Source organism: Rhinoraja longicauda, chromosome 36 (assembly GCF_053455715.1).
Source record: "Rhinoraja longicauda isolate Sanriku21f chromosome 36, sRhiLon1.1, whole genome shotgun sequence".
Classification (NCBI taxonomy): domain Eukaryota; kingdom Metazoa; phylum Chordata; class Chondrichthyes; order Rajiformes; family Arhynchobatidae; genus Rhinoraja; species Rhinoraja longicauda.
In genome coordinates, this window is record NC_135988.1 from 19,288,723 (window position 1) to 19,310,333 (window position 21,611).

The window sequence follows — 21,611 nt, forward strand, 5'->3', positions numbered from 1 at the left end:
CTTTCTTGGCCGTTGCTTCAATATGGGTGATTCAGGAAAATTTGTTGGTGATATTGACTCCTAGGAATTTGAAGTTTTCGATCATCTCTACTTCGGCACCGTCACTGCAAACTGGGATATGTCCTGACGACAAACTGGGATATCTCCTGGGATATGTCCTATCCCAAACTGGGATATCTCCTTTGTCTTGCTGACGTTGAGAGATGAATATTTGATGGTCAACACAAATGCAATTAACTTAAAGGTTTATTTTTATGCTGCATTAAGAAGCAGGGATTTGGATTATGTAAACTCCAGTAAAATTGCATCCAAGGAATAATTTATGCAGAATTTTTCAAAGTTGCTACACTAACTATGACCACACTTGTCAATCTAAAATATTGCTTTTAAGTTAAATGCTGGGTTTAGGAAAAGAGGACATGAATCAAACTGATAAAAAAGTAAATATAATGCAGATAGCGCGTTATTTCACACAGTGACTAAACCTTGAATGAGGCAGAAAGTAGTTTGGCCAACAGCTGTGTAGCAGCCAGCTTTATGCTTCCCTTTAAAGCCCCAAAGCTTACTGTTTGACGAAGGAATGGGAGCGGTGGTACTTGACTCAAATAACAACAACAACAAGAGATCTTCACAACGTTGCGGTTAGTTAGTCGTTTATTGAAGCAAAATACAAAACAGATTAGTATATCTCCCGTCGTTAACTAACTTGTTTGTAGTAAGAACTTAGTTTCTCACTGACACTCCTTCGTATCCTGTTATTTGCTAAAACCCTATTATCTTAATTGACATGAATGGCCTGCTAACCCTATGTCAGCAGGCTTGACGTTGTCACACTGAAGCATTATGTTGGTGCTGGGGAAGTTATACTCATAATTCTGGCACTGACCACGTAAACTCCAACATTCACCTCAGGACAACCCCCTGGTGTCCAAAAATAACACAGTAGAATACAAAGTAATATAATAATATGCAAAATGGCTCCTGCAAGCTATATTCGGGGAGATTACTGGTCATCTTCCATCTATGTTGAATCTATTCTTTGAATTTTGAAACATTTGGCTTCCATGTTATTTTTGTCATTGTCTACTGTCAGTTTGTTTTTTGCGTGGTGGATAAACCAACCTGTTGCGACACATGACTCAAAATACATTCGCTCATCTGACTGCACCACCTTTTTAAAACGGAAAGCCATCTCGGTCATGCTTGTTCCTTTGGTCTGGAATAAAGAAAAACACCAAATTATCCACTGACTGTATTTGTAAAGTAAGCAGGCATATAATGGTAGAAACACTACAGCAGATCCCTTCCTGTCAGAGGTGTTTCTGCTGCTTTGAGGACCAAAAGCATTAGATTTTTGGCCCTGTAGACATATGGGGAGAACGTACAAACACCGTACAGACAGCACCCGCCTGACCCTGGGTCTCTGCCGCGGCAAAGCAGCAGCTCGACCACCTGTAGGTCTTGAATGGTGCAGAGAAAGTGAGGGTTGGGAAAGTTGTGGAAAATAGATAACGGTCTAATTCCCTCTAGACTGTTCAATAAGTGCACAACCAAGCTGTATTTACCTCTAGTTTCAACTGTCGCTTGTTTCCCCAACCGGTGCAGCAACACGAGTATGTCCTGGATCTATCGCTAAAATGCAGAGATACAATGTCTTCTCCATGTGTGGTGATGTTTACCTTGGCTGGAAATCAGATAAGAAAGAAGTGAGACCCAGCCGTTCATTTTCTGTTGCAATTGCTTGTTGGCAGCAGGGTTTGCACCTAATTGCCCAGAAATACTTGCTACGGGTACAATAGCAGTAGAGTTGCTGCCTCACAGCACCAGAGACCTGGGTTAGTTGCTGCCTCACAGCACCAGAGACCTGGGTTTGGTGCTGTCTGCACTGAATTTGTACATTCTCCCCGTGACTGTGGGTTTTCTCCGGGTGTCGGAGTTTCCTCCCACACTCCAAACACCTACAGATTTGCAGTTAATTGGCTTCTGTGTAATAGTGCTGGTGTACGGGGTGATCGCTGGTCAGCGCAAAGGTCCTGTTTCTACACTCTAAGTGAGCTTTGCCCAGTTCAACACAGAATAAGAAATTACACATTCTGGTGCTAGTTTCTCATGGTTGCTGCACCCCAGTTTTTCTAATGTCACTGTTGACACAGGAGAAATCAACAATCCGCAATCATCTAATGACTGCAACATTAATCACCTCCAGTGTTGATTTAACCCATTTGTGTCGATTATGATAAGATAGAACTTTCTTCATCCCAGGAGGGAAATTGATCTGCCAAGTGGAGTCAGTCTACCCCACGACAGAAGGGTTTGTAAGCTGGTGCAACTAGTGAGAACACAGATAAGTGTGAGGTTATTCATTTTGGAAGTAAGAATAGAAAGGCAGATTATTATCTGAATGGTGTCAAGTTAGGAGGAGGGGGAGTTCAACGAGATCTGGGTGTCCTAGTGCATCAATCAATGAAAGGAAGCATGCAGGTACAGCAGGCAGTGAAGAAAGCCAATGGAATGTTGGCCTTCGTAACAAGAGGAGTTGAGTATAGGAGCAAAGAGGTCCTACAGTTGTACCGGGCCCTGGTGAGACCGCACCTGGAGTACTGTGTGCAGTTTTGGTCTCCAAATTTGAGGAAGGATATTCTTGCTATGGAGTGCGTTCAGCGTAGGTTCACTAGGTTAATTCCCGGAATGGCGGGACTGTCGTATGTTGAAAGGCTGGAGTGATTGGGCTTGTATACACTGGAATTTAGAAGGATGAGGGGGGATCTTATTGAAACATATAAGATAATTAGGGGATTGGACACATTAGAGGCAGGAAACATGTTCCCTATGTTGGGGGAGTCCAGAACAAGGGGCCACAGTTTAAGAATAAGGGGTAGGCCATTTAGAACGGAGATGAGGAAGAACTTTTTCAGTCAGAGAGTGGTGAAGGTGTGGAATTCTCTGCCTCAGAAGGCAGTGGAGGCCAGTTCGTTGGATGCTTTCAAGAGAGAGCTGGACAGAGCTCTTGAGGATAGTGGAGTGAGGGGGTATGGGGAGAAGGCAGGAACGGGGTACTGATTGAGAGTGATCAGCCATGATCGCATTGAATGGTGGTGCTGGCTCGAAGGGCTGAATGGCCTCCTCCTGCACCTATTGTCTATTGTCTATTGAGTTCAGGACAAGCCCAATGACCCAAACTGGCAAGAAGAACGAGCCGATGTGAAACTTATGGAGACTGAAGAGATATTTTTAGGGTTTTTTTAGTTTCCTGCCATAACAGTAAGAATGTAATGTGCAACAAATGGCACACTGGTTATTGCTGTTTTAAAGCTGTGCCTCTTTTCAATTGACCACCTACTCTCAGTTGCGATAATATTTAGTTAGCAAGTGCTAGAGACCGCCCGTATCCATTGAGAAAACATGGGGAAGAGCTGCTAATTTGACACTGTGGCCTTTTTAAAAAAAGAAATCAATAAAATACCTTTGTTAACTTTAGTTACCAGCTATATTCCAGTATTTTAGAGATTGAGAGGCAGATGAAACTCATTAGTTTAATCAGGTGCTGTAATTGATTTCAGATATTTCTGTTAAGAGTATTTATTCACAAAATGCTGGAGTAACTCAGCAAGTCAGGCAGCATCTCAGGAGAGAAGGAATGGGTGACGTTTCGGGTCGAGACCCTTCTTCAGATATACTATCTGTTAAGAGTAGATCAGTTACTAGGTTATGTGCACAGATTCTTTTGCCAGCTGGCACATATGTTTTCTTGAGATGATTGGTACTACTTCCTAGATGTGGGGGCCAAGATTCTGGTCAAAACCTTTAGCACAAGTAAATCAATATTGCCAACAAACTAAGGCTTACCTTTGCGGTTAGAATTCATGGACTTCAGTATCACTTTGTTTAAAGATCTGTATGTCCTCACGATTCTGTTATCGGAAGTGTAAATGTAATAGCCGCATTCACTATCCATATTTCCCACGGTTTCTATCTGTGGAAAAAAACACATTTTAGAGTCATAGCCCAGAAGATTAAGTGACCATTTTATTTGCAATCACATAATAATTCAACGAAATATAAAGCTGTAATTAAACTACAACTGTAATGTTTATACTTATGACTGTAATACTTATATTCCCATTAGTTTAAGTTTGTTAGTCTCCACTGCAATACAGTACTGCCCCAGTTACCCTGAAGTCATGCGCTGTGTAATACGTGCATTTGGCTAGCCAAAGGCTGAAGCCACTGAAGTGGCTGTCATAGAGTCCTACAGCACAGAAAGAGGCCCTTCGGCCCATCGTGCCCGTGCCGCCCGTTACCAAACACAGTCTAATTTTAATCCCATTTTCCCGCATTTGGACCGTAGCCCTGAATGTTGTAGCATTTCAAGTGCCCATCCAAATGCCTCTTAAACGTTGTGAGTGTTCCCGCCTCCACCACCACCCCAGGCAGTGAGTTCCAGACTCCAACCACCCTCTGGGTGAAAAAGTTCTTTCTCACATCCCCCCGAAACCTCCCTCCCCTTACCCTGTATCTATGTCCCCTCGTTGTTGAACCTTCCACCAGTGGAAGAAGTTCCCCGCCATCTACCTTATCTAATAGTGTCAGGGTTCGAGACTCGCTGGCCAATTGGGCAATGGACAGCGATTCAGCAGCGGTCTTCAAGCAGAATCCAAGTAAATATCTAAGAAAGGTTGCAGGGACATGCGGGGGAGGAGGGGCATGGTGGTAAATGGTTCTTTGAAAGTGCTGACATGCACTCAATGGACTGAATGGTTTCCTTCTAAGGTTGGATGTGTTATACACCACTGGGCTCAAGGGAAAAAAGGATTTCTACTGGATCTAGGCTGACACCTCACTCCTCAAAATGGCTGCAGATGCAGTCAGGGATGTGTAGAGCCTGGGTGACAGATGACATGAATGCAAGTCGGGTCCGCGTTAATGTGCAAATGCTCGCACCTTATTTGCAGCTGTTAAAACTGAGCATTGAGCTAGGCTTGTGTTGAATCTATTAATAGAACCTACAGGCAGGAACGAATGCAGTGGGCAGTACAAACAGAGAAGACTGATTGTCACACAACCATTCTTCACGGGGAGACCAGAAGGTAGAGGAGTACTGGACTTTACCAGCAACGGCTGGCTCCATAATCACCAAACAGTAAGCTACCCAGTGCTTTACTTTGCCTCCGAGAGCAGATCATACAATTCGTTGTTAGACACAAAATGCTGGAGTGACTCAGCCGGTGATTAGCTCTGGAGCAGTAACGATGTCAAGAAGCTTTTCAAAGAGCAGAGAAGGGAGAGGTGATTCCAGTGCTAAGGATGTTGCCAATGGTTGAAGAGTTAAGTGCGGAGGAAGGCTGCGATTTGTAAGGACGATGGGCTGCCGGAGTTGCTATGGCAGGAAGCGGTCTGATCGTGTGCAGGATCAAGTTTTTAAAAACTGCTTAGATTCGACAGGGAGCCAGTTTGGGTAATACTAATAGAAAGTGATATTATTATGTATGTTCCATCAATGGGAGCCAGCAAGGAGAGAATTAGAGAGGCCAGGTTGAGAGCTGGAAGGTATGAATCTCCCAACGTTCATAGATATTTAAGGAGATTCCGCATCTTTTACAGGTGTGTGGTAGAGAGCAGACTGGTTATATATGACCTCAAGGGTCTCGACCCGAAACGTCACCCATTCCTTCTCTCCCGAGATGCTGCCTGACCTGCTGAGTTACTCCAGCATTTTGTGAATAAATCGATTTGTACCAGCATCTGCAGTTATTTTCTTATATATGGCCTCGTTTGGTGATGAGAAGTTGGTGGCCATTGCCTGGCCCATCACAGGTAGCCTCGCCAACAACGGCATTTAGAAAAGGTACCACAACAAGTAGGCAGTTTATATCAAAGATTCACATCACCAGGGACACCCACCCACCTTGTTGTTACCTCCGAAAGAGAACGGTTACCTGCAGGTCTACGGTTAGGCTCAGCAAACATCACCAGGGCTTTGTGCTCTCGTGGTCTGGTTTACCCCGTATTGCGATTAACGCCAGATTAAAGCCACAGCAAGCGAGAGATTCATTGTTGTGAGCCCAGGGCAAATAACGAACACTGGGTTCTTGAAGCTGTTGCAGGATGAGTTCCGCGGGACAGAGAGTGAAACGATCACAATATCCCAGCTTCAAGCGGGGAGAGTTGGGGGTTTTTCGGGAAATGTTAGAAGTCAAAAACGTCGCCTTTTAGCCGTCAGCAAAGTGGCGAAGGGCTCATTCAAACTCGCATCCCCCACTCAGCCTCTTCGTCCACACAGGCCCTGACCAGAGACTGAAGAAGGGTCTCGTCACCCATTCCTTCCCTCCAGAGCCGCTGCCTGTCCCGCTGAGTTACTCCAGCATTTTGTGTCTATCTTCGGTCCTGACCACTCCTCCCTGCAACAACTCCCGAGTCCAGCCACTCTCCCAACCCTCGGACACTCGCCCTTCCCCCGGTTCCGACCGGACCCCCCCTCCCCCCCATCCCGTCGTGTAAGTGAAAGCGAGCGGGCAGGACAAATCCCCCTCCGCCAACCCTCAGACCAGGGACATGAGTCCCGACCCATCCACGTTCTCCAGAGCCGCTGCCTGACCCGCCGAGTTACTCCAACTGTGTCTAACCCGAGACAGGCGCGGGGGTGGAAAGCCAACTGTTTCTCCTTGTGCAAGCGTTACCTCGGTCCTTGCTGGTGAAACCTTGCAACTCCTTTCCCTGACAGCACCATAAGGTACCCAGTCCCAAACATCTCAAGGACAATCATAATCAATACTAGAGGTCTTTCTTTGAATTAAACCATTTAAGAAGCCCGTCCTTGTATTAATCGCCAGCCAGTGACAGTCGCTGACCAAATAACAGCGAGTGGATGTGGCGCTGACTCTCGGCATCACCTGGTTGAATGGCCTTTCAGAACAAAAGATGAAACCCCCTTGGGTCAGTGCCAAATGAGGAACCCTACTGTAGCAGGAAAACTACAAATCTCTCTCCACACAAGCTGCACGACCTACTGAGTATTTCCAGCCTTGTCTAGTTTTGTTTTAGCTTAACAACATCTGCAAAGTTTTCTTTTTGGACTATTGTGGAGGTTTTTTTTCCTCATAACCCCCTCCCCCCCCCCCCCCCCCCCAACAGATTTTCTGCATCCTTAATGGGAATGGTTCGGTACTTCACATTCCTGGCTGTTAATATTACTAATTATCTGTCATGGGGCAGCAGTTATGCAGGCACACCAATGCAGATTATTTTCTGGAGAGAATCAGGACATTTGGCATGTTTGCAGTGTATGGTATATCTGCTCTGTTTGGATAGCATACACAACAAAGCTTTTCACTATACCTCAGAAACGTTTCAAATAATAAACGTTTGAATAATAAACGTCAAATAATAAACCTAAACCTGATCCAACCTGAACCAAGAAAATCCATGTGCCAGACAACATCCCACTGTCCCACTGAAGACATGTACTCCTCAACTATCTGCGGCTCCAACCAAACCATTTCAGTACAGTTGCAACGTCAACTTGGTAAATTGCCATGGAATATCGTATTCTCAAAAAGCAGAACAAATCCAATCCAGCTCATTACTATTCAGGCTATTCCCAATCATCATCAGTGATGAAAGCTGCAGTGAAACGCACCAAGAACTTATTCCCCATCACCCAACTTGGGTTCAACTGCAAGCATTATCACAAACTTTGTCCAACCACAGACTAAAGAGCTGAATTGCAGAGGTGAGGTGAGAACGACTGCCCGTGAATTCAAGGAACATTGGTAAAATTGATGTTATTGGGCTCCCAGCAGAGAACACCCCAATGGGTAGAGTCATGTACTGCCCAAAGGAAGACAGCCGTGGTGGTTGCTGGTCCGTTGTTCCAGCACCAGGATATCTCTGCAGAACCTCCTCTGGCAGAAGCCGAGGTCCAACCTTCTCCACTCCTTGATCAATGACTTTACCTTACATCGTAACTGGAATCGCTAACTGATGATTTATGGTGTCCATTTCCATTCACAAACCCTCGTATAATGAAGCAATCCATGCCTGCATGCAGCAAGATCTAGACAACATTCCGGCCTGATAAGAGACAAGTAATATTTGTGCTATAAAATGCTGACAATGAGCATTTCCAACCAGACAGGATCCAATCACCATTCAGTGGTCATATCATAGCCGAGACCATGAACCTGCTGGGACCACCACTGACCAGAAACTCCACTGAACCATAAATATGTAGCTACATGCGTGGGTCAGAGGCTGGGTGTTTCACCCCCTCACACGCCAATGCCTATCCACAATCAGGATTATTCTCCCATCACCTGAATGCATGCAGCTCCAAGTATTCTCACAAAGCTTAGCACCATCCAGGGTGACTGGCATTTTACTGACAACTCTAAACAAACTGTGGCTGCAAAGTGTACAATCTACAAAATACACTGTAGTTAATCACTCAGCATAATGAATGCAGCGGCTCTCAAATCCACAATCTCAGGCATCAAGAGTAATGGCAATAGGTGCCTGCTATTTCTTTCTTGGTTCCACACCATCCTGACCAGGAAATAGATTGCGTTTTCTTCATTGCATCTAAGACCTGGAACTCTCGGATCCATTCTCAGACGATAAGTAGGTAATTGACAGCAAATATTCCTGCAATTAGAACTAATGTAAATACATTCTTTTTTACTAAATGAGTAGCAAATTCATCCAGTATATCTACCCCTTTGCTCTACATTTTGTACTAGAGTTTGACTTGATTGTATTTACTTTTGGTTCTGTAATCTGTTTGGATAGCACGCAAAACAAAGCGTTTCACTGCACCTCGGCACATTGACAACAATAAACCTAAACCTGACCATCAACAGCAATCAAGAAGAAAAGTGCATTCATAATTAAATCTTACGTTGGTGGCACGGTGGCGCAGCGGCGCAGCGGTAGAGTTGCTGCCTTACAGCGAATGCAGCGCCGGAGACTCAGGTTCGATCCTGACTACGGGTGCTGTCTGTACGGAGTTTGTACGTTCTCCCCGTGACTTGCGTGGGTTTTCTCCGAGATCTTCGGTTTCCTCCCTCACTCCAAAGACGTACAGGTATGTAGGTTAATTGGCTGGGCAAATGTAAAAATTGTCCCTAGTGGGTGTAGGATAGTGTTAATGTACGGGGATCGCTGGGCGGCGCGGACTCGATGGGCCGAAGGGCCTGTTTCCGCGCTGTATCTCTAAATCTAAAAAAAAATCTAATCTTACGAACCATGGCCAGATGATAAACAGATATTAGAAGGTAGAAGGTGAAACCCAAAATTAAAACAAATAAATGGTGAACTGTCCCGCAGAAGTATGTATCCATAACATTATCCCAGCTGAGTGCAGAATTCCCTACTGTACAAAGACATACTCACTTAATTTTCGAGGAATTATTGAGCTTTGCCTCGCCGATGCTCTCCAGCTAATGCCTGGTACGTTCCTCCTCTATACCTATATATATAATGGTGAGGCATTCAACTACCAATTGTCTGACTTCTTGTTGTGTAATAATCAGTTTAAATCAAAATGCTCTGGCGCTATATCAAGTGTCAATCAAGATAATATTTATGATAAGCAATAAACAAGTAGTTGTGTTCAAACAAGTTGTGCAATGTCAATGGCAATACTTTTCTTGTTTGATTCCTTCCACACATCCTGATCCAAGAAAAACAAAAATAAATTAATTTGTTATCCATGAAATGCAGTTTGGCATTTGTGCCGGATGACTTAACTTGGGTTTTTATGTTAAAACCTTGTTAATAAAGTGATATCTCAACTGTAGCCTTGTGTAAAAAATCACAAAACAAAAAAAAAACAAGCTGAAAATGGTTGCTGCTCTCGTCTGAGCACAGGATCATTTGCTAGTCTATTTGGAATGTCCTCGTCAGTGATGGAAATGGGGGGGTTACGCAGGGGGACGGCATTCCCCTAGTTTTCAATTTCCAGCTCGGGTTTAATGAGCACTGCAGAAAGATTCGAGTCGTTTATCACTTTATTCAACTCAGACAAAAACAATTTGTTAACTGCCACTGTTCGCACTGTAGTAGTTAGCACTGTTAGCACAGGTAGTAGTTATACAATGTGTCATCAATACATCAATAGACAATAGACAATAGAAAACAGGTGCATGAGGAGGCCATTCGGTCCTTCGAGCCAGCACCGCCATTCAATGTGATCATGGCTGATCATTCTCAATCAGTACCCCGTTCCTGCCTTCTCCCCATACCCCCTGACTCCGCTATCCTTAAGAGCTTTATCCAGTTCTCTCTTGAATGCATTCAGAGAATTGACCTCCACTGCCCTCTGAGGCAGAGAATTCCACAGATTCACAACTCTCTGACTGAAAAAGTTTTTCCTCATCTCAGTTCTAAATGGCCTACCCCTTATTCTTTACTTATTCAGTAAATGTAATTGTGTTTTGACCATGTATTAATGACACCGCGTCCCTTTGAATAAAATTCAAGGTAGTAATGTTAGGACGAAATGCAGGGGTTGCAAAACTATTTCTTGATGATTTCCCTAATGCAACTGTTTGGCACTGTGCCAGTCACAGGCTTGAACTCAGTGTAGGTGATGCTATAAATGAAGTTGCAGGTCTGAATCATTTTCAGATATTTTGTGATAAATTGTATTCCTTATATCATAGGTCTCCTAATAATCAGGATGAGTTAACTGCATGTGCTGAGGCTCTTCACTGTCAACTTTTGAAAATTGGTCGTGTTTGCAGTGTGAGATGGGTTACTTCGTCTTACCGAACTGTAAAGGCAATGTGGCAGTCTTATAAAGCTACTAGACCAAGTGGACCCGTTGGGCCCAAACCTCTCCTGCATTGGTGCAGCACCCTCTCCTCCCCCATTCCCCCCTCCCCTCTACTCCCCCTCCCCCTCTCCCTCCCCCTTCCCCCTCTCTCCAAAACCCCTCCCCCATTCCCCCCTCCCCTCTCCCCCCCACTCCCCCTCCCTTCTCCCCCTCCCTCCCTCCCTCCCTCTCTCCCTCCCCCTTCCACCCTCCCTCTCCTCCCCCACTCCCCCTCCCTCCCTCCCTCTCCCCTCCCCTCCCCCTCCTTTCCTCTGCCCCTCCCCTCCCTTCCCCCCACACCATCCCCCTTATCCTCCTCCCACCTCCCTCCCTTCCCCCATCCTCCCTCCCTAGGATACATTTCAGGTCAAGTCGAGTCAAGTTTATTTGTCACATGCAAATACACGATGTGCAGTGAAATGAAAGTGGCAATGCCTGCAGATTGTGCAACAAAAAAAGTTACAATTACAGCATATAAATTAAAATTAATACAGAAAAGAAAATTTAGTCCCTGGAGTTATAATAGTTAACAGTCCTGATGGCCTGTGGGTAGACCCATTTATTTCCAGTGGCGTGTACGCCCTTCTAAAGTCCACAATCAGCTCCTTAGTTTTTTTGACATTCAAGAGGAGGCTATTGCCCTGACACCAGAGTGCCAGATCAGCCACCTCCTCCCGGTAGGCCTTCTCATCGTTGTTGGAGATCCGGCCCACCACCACAGTGTCATCAGCAAACTTGATGATGGAGTTTGAGCTGAACCTGGCCACACAGTCATGTGTGTACAAGGAGTACAGTAGGGGGCTAAGGACGCAACCCTGGGGCGATCCTATGTTCAGGGTGAGGAGGCTAGATGTGTGTTCCCTCATCCTGACCACTTGGGGCCTGGCGGTGAGAAAGTCCAGGACCCAGGCACACAGAGAGGTGCTAAGCCCCAGTTCCAGCAGCTTCTCAGCCAGTCTGCTGGGGACTATGGTGTTGAAAGCTGAACTAAAGTCAATGAACAGCATCCTCACATAGCCCCCCTTCTGGCTGTCAAGATGGGAGAGAGCGGTGTGTAGAACCTGGTAGACCCCATCATCCGTGGACCTGTTCGGACGGTATGCGAACTGTAGTGGGTCCATGTTGCGAGGAAGGAGGGCACAGATGTGGTTCTTGATTAGTCTCTCGAAGCATTTCATGACAACCGAGGTGAGGGCCACCGGTCGGTAGTCATTCAAACAAGCTGGAGAGGCATTCTTTGGCACCGGTACAATAATGGATCTTTTGAAGCATGCATGGACCATGGACTTGGCCAAGGAGAGGTTGAATATTGTGGTGAGCACTGGAGCAAGCTGAGTAGCACAAGACTTTAGTACTCGCCCAGATATACCATCTGGGCCTCCAGTTTTCCTCGTGTTCACTTTAAAATGTGAATAACTTAAAAAATATAACAGCAATTTCAATTAAACTACCATTTTTATCATTAAAGTGACGACGGTGAGTAAGGTGGGCCTAAAATTGTCATGCTATTGTGTACCGTTTTGGCTGAAGTTCAGTCACAAACAAGATAACAAACGAGTTTTAGTATATAGATTTGGGAGCATTTTGGAAAAGCACGCTGTGATGCTTCAAGATCTAGTGCAGAGAGGGCAAAGTACGAGGGGCTGAAAAAAGTATTAGAGTCATCAGCTTTCGTAAATAATTTGGGCTTGTTGATGGACAGTTTGCTAGAGTTGTCTGAACTGTCACTTGAACTGCAGAACCGAAATTGTACACTTAGTAAAGGCACATGAGGAAATTAAACGAACGATCAAGGTTCTTGAATGTCAAATAGAGAAGCCAGCAAAATTTTATACTCAAGTGGAGAAACCAACAAGCCAGATGATATTTAATGGAATAAATTTGAGAGCTGGTAAAGTACCTACTATACATAGACAACAGTTTTTGAGGAGTTTGGTCAATAATAAGAAATCCAGGCTGCTTGAATCTACAACAGCTTCCAATGATAAATGTAAAAAGTTAATTAACAAGTCGAAATAGATAAATATTAACAATATTCCAGAAGATTCACTTTTTACCTTTGGGGATAATGATGTGGAAGAAATGGCAGAACAATTTGGCTTAAATGGTCGGCTTTGTGTCAGAGCCTTCAGAGAATTGAAGGAATCTAAAGGGAAGATAGTTTCTGCAGATTTTCAGCAGCTGGTAACGGCTGTAAGTACAATTCCGGTATCAACAGCAGAATGTGAAAGGAGCTTCAGAGGCATGAATTTCTGCATGTCACCACAACGTGCAAGACTTCAAACTGATCATCTCTCAACTCTTCTATTTGGCGGTGCGTGCAGACGCAGCGGCCCCACGCTCTCCCGATTTTTCGAGTGTTTTTAATGTTTTTTCAAGTTCGTCATGTTTGTCACTTCAACAACTCTGGACAGTCAGCAGTAGACAGTATAGTCGTGAGTTCTTGCTGGACAAGAAAACAACATCATCAACACTGGACGCTACGCTTGCAGGGGAACTTAGCGGCCTCAGAATACTCTGCCTGACCTCGACCTCGGCCTCGAGTGCTGCCCCCCGGCTGGAAAGGAGACGCCGCAGGCGGTGTGAGAGGAAGCAGAAGAGGGGTAAGCGCGGAGGCATCCGGGCTAGGTTAGCGGCTAGCCCACACAGACCGGCTATTCCGAGCATGCTAATGGCTAATGTACGCTCACTGGACAATAAAATGGACATTATAAGACTTCTCCGGTCGACCCAGCGTGAGGTGAGGGAATGCTGTGTTTACGTTTTCACGGAAACATGGCTTAATGACAACATCCCGGACTCCGCTGTTCAGCTCGACCGGCTAACATGCTACCGATCGGACAGAGCTACGGTTAGCGGGGGGAAGACTCGCGGCGGCGGTGTAATTGTTTACATCAGTGATGCTTGGTGTCGGGACGCTGTGTTGGTCTACAAACACTGTTCACCGCTGGCGGAGTTTATGGTTGTGAAGTGCCGGCCTTTCTACCTCCCGAGGGAGCTAACAGCTATCCTGTTAGTCGCTGTTTACATCCCTCCCAGTTCCAACAACAAGGACAGAGAGGAGGCACTCTGTGAACTGTACCGGGCCATCTCTGAGCAGCAGACAGCACACCCAGATGGCTTTCTCATCGTAGCTGGGGACTTCAACCATGCTAACCTAAAAACTGTCATGCCTAAAGTATACCAGCATGTTGATTTCCCAACACGAGAAAACAACATCTTGGACCTTGTTTACACGACCATCAAAGGAGCATACAAGGCTTCCCCCCTCCCCCACATCGGCCTCTCTGATCACCTCACCGTTCTGCTGAAACCGGCATACAGACCCCGGGTGAAAGTCACCAAACCGGTTTCAAAAGAGGTACGTGTGTGGTCAGAGGGCAGCACAGCTGCATTCCAAAACTGCTTTGAGACTACAGACTGGGACATGTTCAAGCAGGCAGCAACATACAACAACACAACCAACATTCAGGAATACACAGAGACAGTTACAGGCTACATCACCAAATGCATTGATGATGTGACCCACACCAGAGCCATCACCATCCCAGCTAACCAGAAGCCATGGCTGACAGGGGAGGTCCATGGGCTGCTGAGGGTCCGCAACGTTGCCTTCAGAGAGGGCAATCCAGCCGGTCTCAGAGCAGCCAGGGCCAACCTTTCCAGTGGCATCAGGAAAGTCAAACAACACTACACCCGGCGTATCACAGCCCACTTCAGTGACAGCAGAGACACACGGAGCCTGTGGAAGGGTATTAGGACTATCACGGACTACAAACCCTTACCACAGACCTGTGACAGTGACACCTCTCTCCTGAACGACCTCAACGGCTTCTTCGCACGCTTTGAAGCATAGAGCAACACACGTGCGCAGAAAACAACTCCCCCCCCCAACGACCAGGCTATTTGTCTGTCTCCAGGCAGTGTGAGGAGCACACTGTTAAGGATTAACACCCGAAAAGCTTCTGGACCTGACAACATTCCTGGTCGTGTGCTAAAAGACTGCGCAGCTGAGCTCACAGATGTCCTCACAGACATCTTCAACATCTCCCTGAGCCAGGCTGTTGTTCCCTCGTGCTTCAAAGAAACCACCATCATACCTGTGCCCAAGAAGTTTTCTCCATCCTGCTTCAACGACTACCGCCCTGTAGCGCTGACTTCAACCATCATGAAGTGCTTCGAGAGGCTGGTCATGAAGCAGATCAGATCCAACCTCCCCCCCTCCCTGGACCCGTTTCAGTTTGCATATCGAGCTAAGCGGTCCACTGAGGATGCCATCTCCTCTGCTCTACACCCAGCCCTCACCCACTTGGACACTAAAAACTCATATGTTAGGATGCTGTTCATAGACTTTAGCTCAGCATTCAACACCATCATCCCCCAGCAGCTGGTTTGTAAACTAACAAATCTGGGCCTCAGCCCCCTTCTCTGCAACAGGCTGCTGGACTTCCTCACTGCCAGACCCCAGTCTGTACGGGTCGGCAGCAACACATCGGACACCATCACGCTGAGTACGGGGGCCCCACAAGGATGTGTGTTAAGCCCCCTGCTCTTCACCTTGCTGACCCACGACTGCACACCCACCCACAGCTCAAACCACTTCGTCAAGTTTGCGGACGACACAACCGTGGTGGGTCTCATCAGCAACAACGACGAGACCCACTACAGGAAGGAGGTGAACCAGCTGGCCGCGTGGTGCACAGACAACAATCTCTTCCTGAATGTGGAGAAAACAAAGGAGATTGTTGTCGACTTCAGGAGAACGCACACCCAACACCCCTACCCACTGACCATCAATGGTGCTGCTGTGGAGCAGGTGAGCAGCACCAAATTCCTGGGGGTGAACATCACCGAGGATCTCTCCTGGAGCAACAACACCACGTCCATCGCCAAGAAAGCCCAGCAGCGCCTCTACTTCCTCCGCAAACTGAAGAGAGCGGGAGCCCCCACACCCATCATGTACAGTTTTTACCGAGGCGCCATTGAGAGCATCCTCAGCAGCTGCATCACTGTGTGGTTCGGCAGCTGCACAGCCTCCAGCCGCAAGACCCTGCAGCGCATAGTGAACACTGCTGAGAGGATCACTGGCGCCTCACTCCCAACACTCCTGGTCCTTTACACCACCCGCCTCACCCGCAAAGCATTGAGCATTGTGGGTGACCCCTCCCACCCCTCCAACAGCCTCTTCACCCTCCTGCCTTCAGGGAGAAGGTTTCGCAGCCTGAGGTCGAGCACCACCCGACTAAAGAACAGTTTTTTCCACCAGGCTGTCAGGATGCTGAACTCTCTCCCCTCCCTTCCTCCTCTCTCCCCTGCCCCCATTGGACCTGGACTTTAACACCCCACACACACGCACATCCAGCACCAGACACTTTTTTTTAACGCTGCTATGGACAGGCTTTGCACTACTGTATTGTAATATATTCATCTTCATCTGAAGTCATTGAAGTGACTATATTTTATATTTTATGTTGATTGTTGTTTGCTGTGCCTTTTTAATTTTAACTTAATTTTATGCACTTTGTTCCTCGGGATTGTGGGAAACGGTATTTCGATTTTCTGTCTGTGTAAACTGGCTGAGGATTGACAGTAAAGTTGACTTTGACTTGACTTGACTTATTAAGTTGGTGGGACCTCCTCTGTCAAAATTCAACCCCGAAGAATATGTGAGGACATGGTTTCTTAGTGGCAGAAGGCATGCTGAAGAAACGGGAGAGAGAGAGAGAAAGAGAGAGAGAGAGAAAGAGAGAGGTTGTGTTTCTCTCTGCTCCGGCGACTGAGAAGTTTTGAAGCAACCTTTCAAGGTTCTTGTCGAAGGAAGAGGGACAGATGCAGTGAGATTTCATAGTTTGACCGAACGTCGGACTGCAGAAACTTTCCTTTGTTTAAGGATTTCTCCATTTAGTGTGGAATTCCTGAGTTCTTCTGCACCGCGGTGGGAGCGGCCGTGGCTGGCGGATTGCCTGGAGATCGTGGGTAGGAATGATTTCGGTGTCTTTGACATTTATGGCACCGACTCTCTGCCCCAATACCGTTTTGCACAGTGCAGTTGCCTGGGCTTAATGTGAAGAGGGTACCTTTTGCTTCCGTCAGGGCTTTGAAGTGCCTTCCAAAAGCTGCTCTGGACTGTGGAGTTGAGCTTGGGGACTTTCCTTTCTTCGGCTGGAGGAAACAGCTTCTGCTGCTTATCCAGACTGTGACTGTCTCTGAGATTCGCTTTTGAGCTGAGGTGCTGCTGTCCATGGAGCTGGGGTGTGCCACTGTCAAGATGGCGGGGGCTCGGCATAAGGTTCAGAGTTACGCAGTGGTGGCTTCGACGGCGGCTTCGAGGCCACTTATGGATGAGCCTCATGTTGACTTGCACTGGGATATTTACGGGATCTCGGTTCAAACCGGGTTCGTGTGGAGCAGGGCTGCAATTGCAAAGGGCTTGCACGATCTGTTCAAGAGGGATGTTATTGCCTCTTCTGAGAGTGCAGGAGGGAAGGTTCAGTTGATACTAAAGTCCCGGGAGGATGTGGCCCAAGTGTTGGAGAAGGGACTCACGGTGGAGGGGGTCCATCTACAGGTGGAACCGTGGGTGTCCAATGTGAAACCGGTTCTCCTGCAGAATTGTCCCACGTTTCTCCGGGATGCAAAACTCCTTCCACACTTGGTGAAGATTGGGGAGGTGCGGTCTAAGCTTACTAGGCTTATGCACCCCGGGAATGACCCGTATGAGAAAGGGGTCTTGAGCTTCAAGAGGCGGGTGTTTATGAAGGTGGAAGCAGGGTTGGGTGCTGAGGGGAGCTTCGTTGTGGAGCATAAGGGTCTCTCCAATCGCGTGTATTGGAGCTGGGGAGAGGCACAGTGTCATGCGTGCAAAGAGTTTGGACATCTCCGTAGAGAGTGTCCTAAGAGCCGGGCCGCTGCTAGAAATTCTAGCACAGGGGCCCAGGAATGCAGTGCTGGCCCATCCGGGGCGGCCCGCCATGCCTCGGTGACCCGGGGTGGAACTGCTGACTCGGCTGGGGCTGCTAGCTCCGCCTCGGTGACCCGGGATGGCACTGCCAACCCATCAGGGGCTGTAAGTACTGCCGTGGTGACCCGGGATGGCACTGCCAACCCATCAGGGGCTGTAAGTACTGCCGTGGTGACCCGGGACGGCACTGCCAACCCATCAGGGGCTGTAAGTACTGCCGTGGTGACCCGGGACGGCACTGCCAACCCATCAGGGGCTGTAAGTACTGCCGTGGTGACCCGGAGCAGTGAGGGCCCCCGCCCCCTACGCCCTGAACCTGTGGAGGTGGTCGATGGCGAGGCACAGGGGAAGGGCGAAGGGGGGGGAGGAAGGTTGGGAGAAGCAGAAGGGGAAGAATAAGAATAAGAAGAAGCCCCTCCAAGGGAGTCAATCACAAGCGGATGGGCCCTTGCCTAGACCTGAGACCACCCAAGGGGTGGGTGCCTGTTGGGCCCAGTGAGGTCCAGGACACACCTGGTGTGGCTCAGCAAGGAGCTGAGGTGAACCGGAAGGGGGCAGGAGGGGGCAAACGTGGGGGTAGAAAGGGGGCAGCGGGTGGTGTGGAGGCGGAGGACCCTTCCTTTATGGAGGTCACCGTACCTCCGCATGTCACCGGGACAAAAAGAAGGCGTGCGCTTGGCGAGGAAGAGCAGGATCGTGGAGCCAAATTAAGGGAAAGGATATTTCGAGACCTTCCACCCCTGACGAGGTCGGTGACCACAGACTGGTGACTTATGGGCCGGAGGATGGGCCTCTGGTTCAGGGACCTTCTGCAGGTGCTACCAGATCAGTTACTGGGATCGACTCCCCTGAAACTATGTCCTCTGGGTTGGTGGCCGTCCCCTCGTCTCAGGGGCCTTCCGAGGGAGTCATCTCATCGGGTAGTGGGGTTGTGCCCCTGGGAGCGTGTCCTCTGGGTCGGAGGAGGTCCCCTCGTTTCAGAGGCCTTCTGAGGGTGTTGGCACGCCAGTTGATGGGACTGGCTCCCCTGGAAATGTGTCCCCTGGGATGGGGGATGAGCAGAGTCAGCCTGAGGGGGGAGGCTCGGGAGATCAAATGTTCCACTCTATGCTCCTTATTAGAGCCAGTGGAGGTGATGAGGGGTGTGATGCCTCACCGGTTGAGGTAGTAGGGGAGACTCCAAGAACACCAGCTCTTTCAGTGGGTGTTGGTGAGGTGGTGGAGGGTGGAGACTCTCTGGGTGCTGCCAGTGGTGCAGAAACTCTGGGTGCTGTGGGGGGCGGGGCGGTTATGGGTTGTGACCCTCCTTTGGATCTTGTGGGTGCCTGCGTACCCGGGACCCTGGGGGTGCCTCTTGTTTTGTCTTCCCCAGACCCAGACGTGGGGGGTGATGGGAGAGTGCAGGAGCCTGGCCTTTCACCGGACAGCTTGTTGCTGTCAGAGGTATCAGGACCCTCCCTCGGCATTGATCTTGGGGGTGGTGTCATGCCGGAGGAGGGGGAGAGTGATGGGCTCGGCCTGTGCAGTGGGGTGAGTGAGCTTTCAGCAAGCTGTAGTCCCACGAACTCTGACACTGGCCTTGAGCGATGTGCAGAGGAGGCTGCTGCTCCAGGTGTGAGTGGGTTGGCGGAGTGCCCAGACTCCAGGGCTGTGTCTAACGCAGCCTTTATCTGTGAGATTCGGGACTTTCTAAAAATAAATAGATGTGCCAGGACTAAAGTTGATGCGGCGCAGAGGTGGTGGGCAGATCTGCCAGGATTTATTAAGGATCTTGATAGTATCCTTGGCAGCAAAAGGGTAGTGATCTTCCTGCGTCTGACAGGCTTCAGCTTGGGGAATTCTTAACTTTCCTCAGGGTGAAAGTTTCTGTGTCCACGAGGAATGTGAGGAAACAATTCTAATGTGTTTGCACATTCACAGTACCCACATTAAATTTAAATGGTAGTAGAGCGAGCTTTCGTAGATTTCAGCACTTATCAGTCCTTAGAGACGGGAAATATGCAGTGTGCTTTCTGCAAGAGACGCACACTGTTGTCAGTGACGAACCCACCTGGCGACTGGAGTGGGAAGGGGGGGTTTACATGATGCCACCTCAGCACAAATTCGAGTGGGGTGTAGGGACACAGGGATTGGTCCAGGCCATCGAACCCTCTGATTGGTAGACCGGGTGAGGTGGTACGCAGGTAAAGGGAAGGAGGCAGTCTCGTTTAGTCCTCCAGCGGAGACAGTAAGATTTATGGTTGTCTGTCGTTTGATGCGTTGATTGTCACGGTTGTTAATGTTATAATAAACGGCTACTTCAACGTACTTCGCCTACGACTCGCCATAGTGGTGACCCCGACGTGATCACAGATCACCAAGATGTCCCATCGGGAGGCATCGACGCCAAACGCAGTCGGCGTTCATCTGCCCCCGTTCTGGGCCCACCAACCATGCCTGTGGTTCGCCCAAGCGGAGGCACAGTTCCACCTCCGGGGAATACAGGTGGACGCGACCCGGTTCTACCACCTACTAAGCGTCCTGCCGTTGGAAACGTCCGCACGGGTCGCACAGTACGTCACCGAGCCGCCAGAAACCGATAAGTATGCGGGCCTCAAGTCGCTGCTGCTGAAAACCTTTGGGCGCAGCCAACAACAGCGGGCCAGCACACTCCTGCACTTACCCGAGCTCGGGGACCGACCGCCGTCGGTCCTCATGACGGAGATGATGACTCTAGCGGGAGAACACACCAAATGCCTCATGTTCGAGGAGGCATTCCGCGAAAAGATGCCAGAGGACGTCCGCGTAGTCCTAGCAGACGTTACTTTCTGGGACCCGATGGATTTCGCAGAAAAGGCGGACGCACTGGTCGCGGCAAAGGCGAGGCGCCCCGGGTCAGTAAATCGGGTTTCACACAGGTGAGCGACCGACCGCGCGGCCAAGATGGCGCCCATCCGCCCGCCACTTTTCAAAAAGCCCGCCAAGCTGCTACGTCGACGGCGGCCATTTTGAAGCAGGCCCGCGACATAGAAACACACCAGCGCGGCTGGTGTTTCTTTCATAGAAGATGGGGAGCAGCGGCACGCAACTGTAGAAGCCCCTGCACATTCTCGGGAAATGCCTCGGCCGATCAAATGTAGAGGCAATCTCGATCGGCCACAACCATCGCCTCTACCTGGCGGAGCAACATACGGGCACCGTTTTCCTCGTGGACACCGGGGCGATCGTCAGCATTGTGCCCCCATCCTGCCAAGAAGCGCGATCAGGTAAGACCGGCCCCCCACTCATTGCGGTCAACGGCAGCCCTGTCCGTACCTACGGAACACGGGACATGTCCCTGTCCTTTGGTTCCAGGACCTACAACTGGACTTTCATCATCGCAGATGTAGGCCAGGCAATCCTGGGCGCGGATTTCCTTTGGGCTTTCGCGTTAATCCCTGACGTGCGCGGGAAGACCCTGCAGCCGTCGTCCAGTAGTGTTGACCCCCCCGCTCCTTCGGTTTCCGTGTCATCCACCCTGACCATCCAGGCCGTCACTACGACCTCCGACCCGTTTGCTGCGATACTCGCTGATTTCCCGGAGCTCCTAGTCCAGCGATTCGACACACCTGCTGCCAAGCACGGAGTCGTACACTTCATCCCCACGGAGGGACCGCCTGTTTTCACCCGAGCCCGACGCCTACCCCCCGATAAGCTGGCAGTCGCTCGCGAAGAGTTCCTCACTTTGGAACGACTGGGGATCATACGCCCGTCAGACAGCCCGTGGGCCTCACCGTTACACATGGTCCCAAAAGCATCTGGGGGTGGAGACCATGTGGCGATTACCGATGCCTGAACGCCATCACCACGGCTGACCGATAC

The 21,611-nt window shown here is 49.0% G+C and overlaps 1 protein-coding gene and 1 long non-coding RNA gene across 3 annotated transcripts in view; one reads left to right on the forward strand and one right to left on the reverse strand.

Annotated features, from left to right (window-relative positions):
• Positions 1-740: 740 nt before the first annotated feature.
• Positions 741-9,433, reverse strand: LOC144610339 (uncharacterized). 2 transcript variants are annotated; one of them, XM_078428959.1, is made up of 5 exons: positions 9,388-9,433; positions 8,894-9,119; positions 3,847-3,973; positions 1,566-1,684; positions 741-1,216 (listed from the first exon to the last, which is right to left on the reverse strand). In XM_078428959.1, exons 3-5 carry the CDS (start codon positions 3,953-3,955, stop codon positions 1,022-1,024), a joined length of 423 nt encoding a protein of 140 aa, XP_078285085.1. In that variant the 5' UTR covers positions 3,956-3,973; positions 8,894-9,119; positions 9,388-9,433; the 3' UTR covers positions 741-1,021. The 2 variants fall into 2 exon arrangements, with proteins under 2 accessions (XP_078285085.1, XP_078285086.1); XM_078428960.1 differs by lacking the exons at positions 8,894-9,119; positions 9,388-9,433 and adding an exon at positions 5,937-6,307.
• LOC144610341 (uncharacterized) overlaps positions 5,081-21,611 on the forward strand; it is a 123,136-nt gene continuing 106,605 nt past the window's right edge. Inside the window, exon 1 of the long non-coding RNA XR_013549407.1 lies at positions 5,081-5,140. This is a non-coding gene — a long non-coding RNA (uncharacterized LOC144610341). The remainder of the gene's footprint in view (positions 5,141-21,611) is intronic.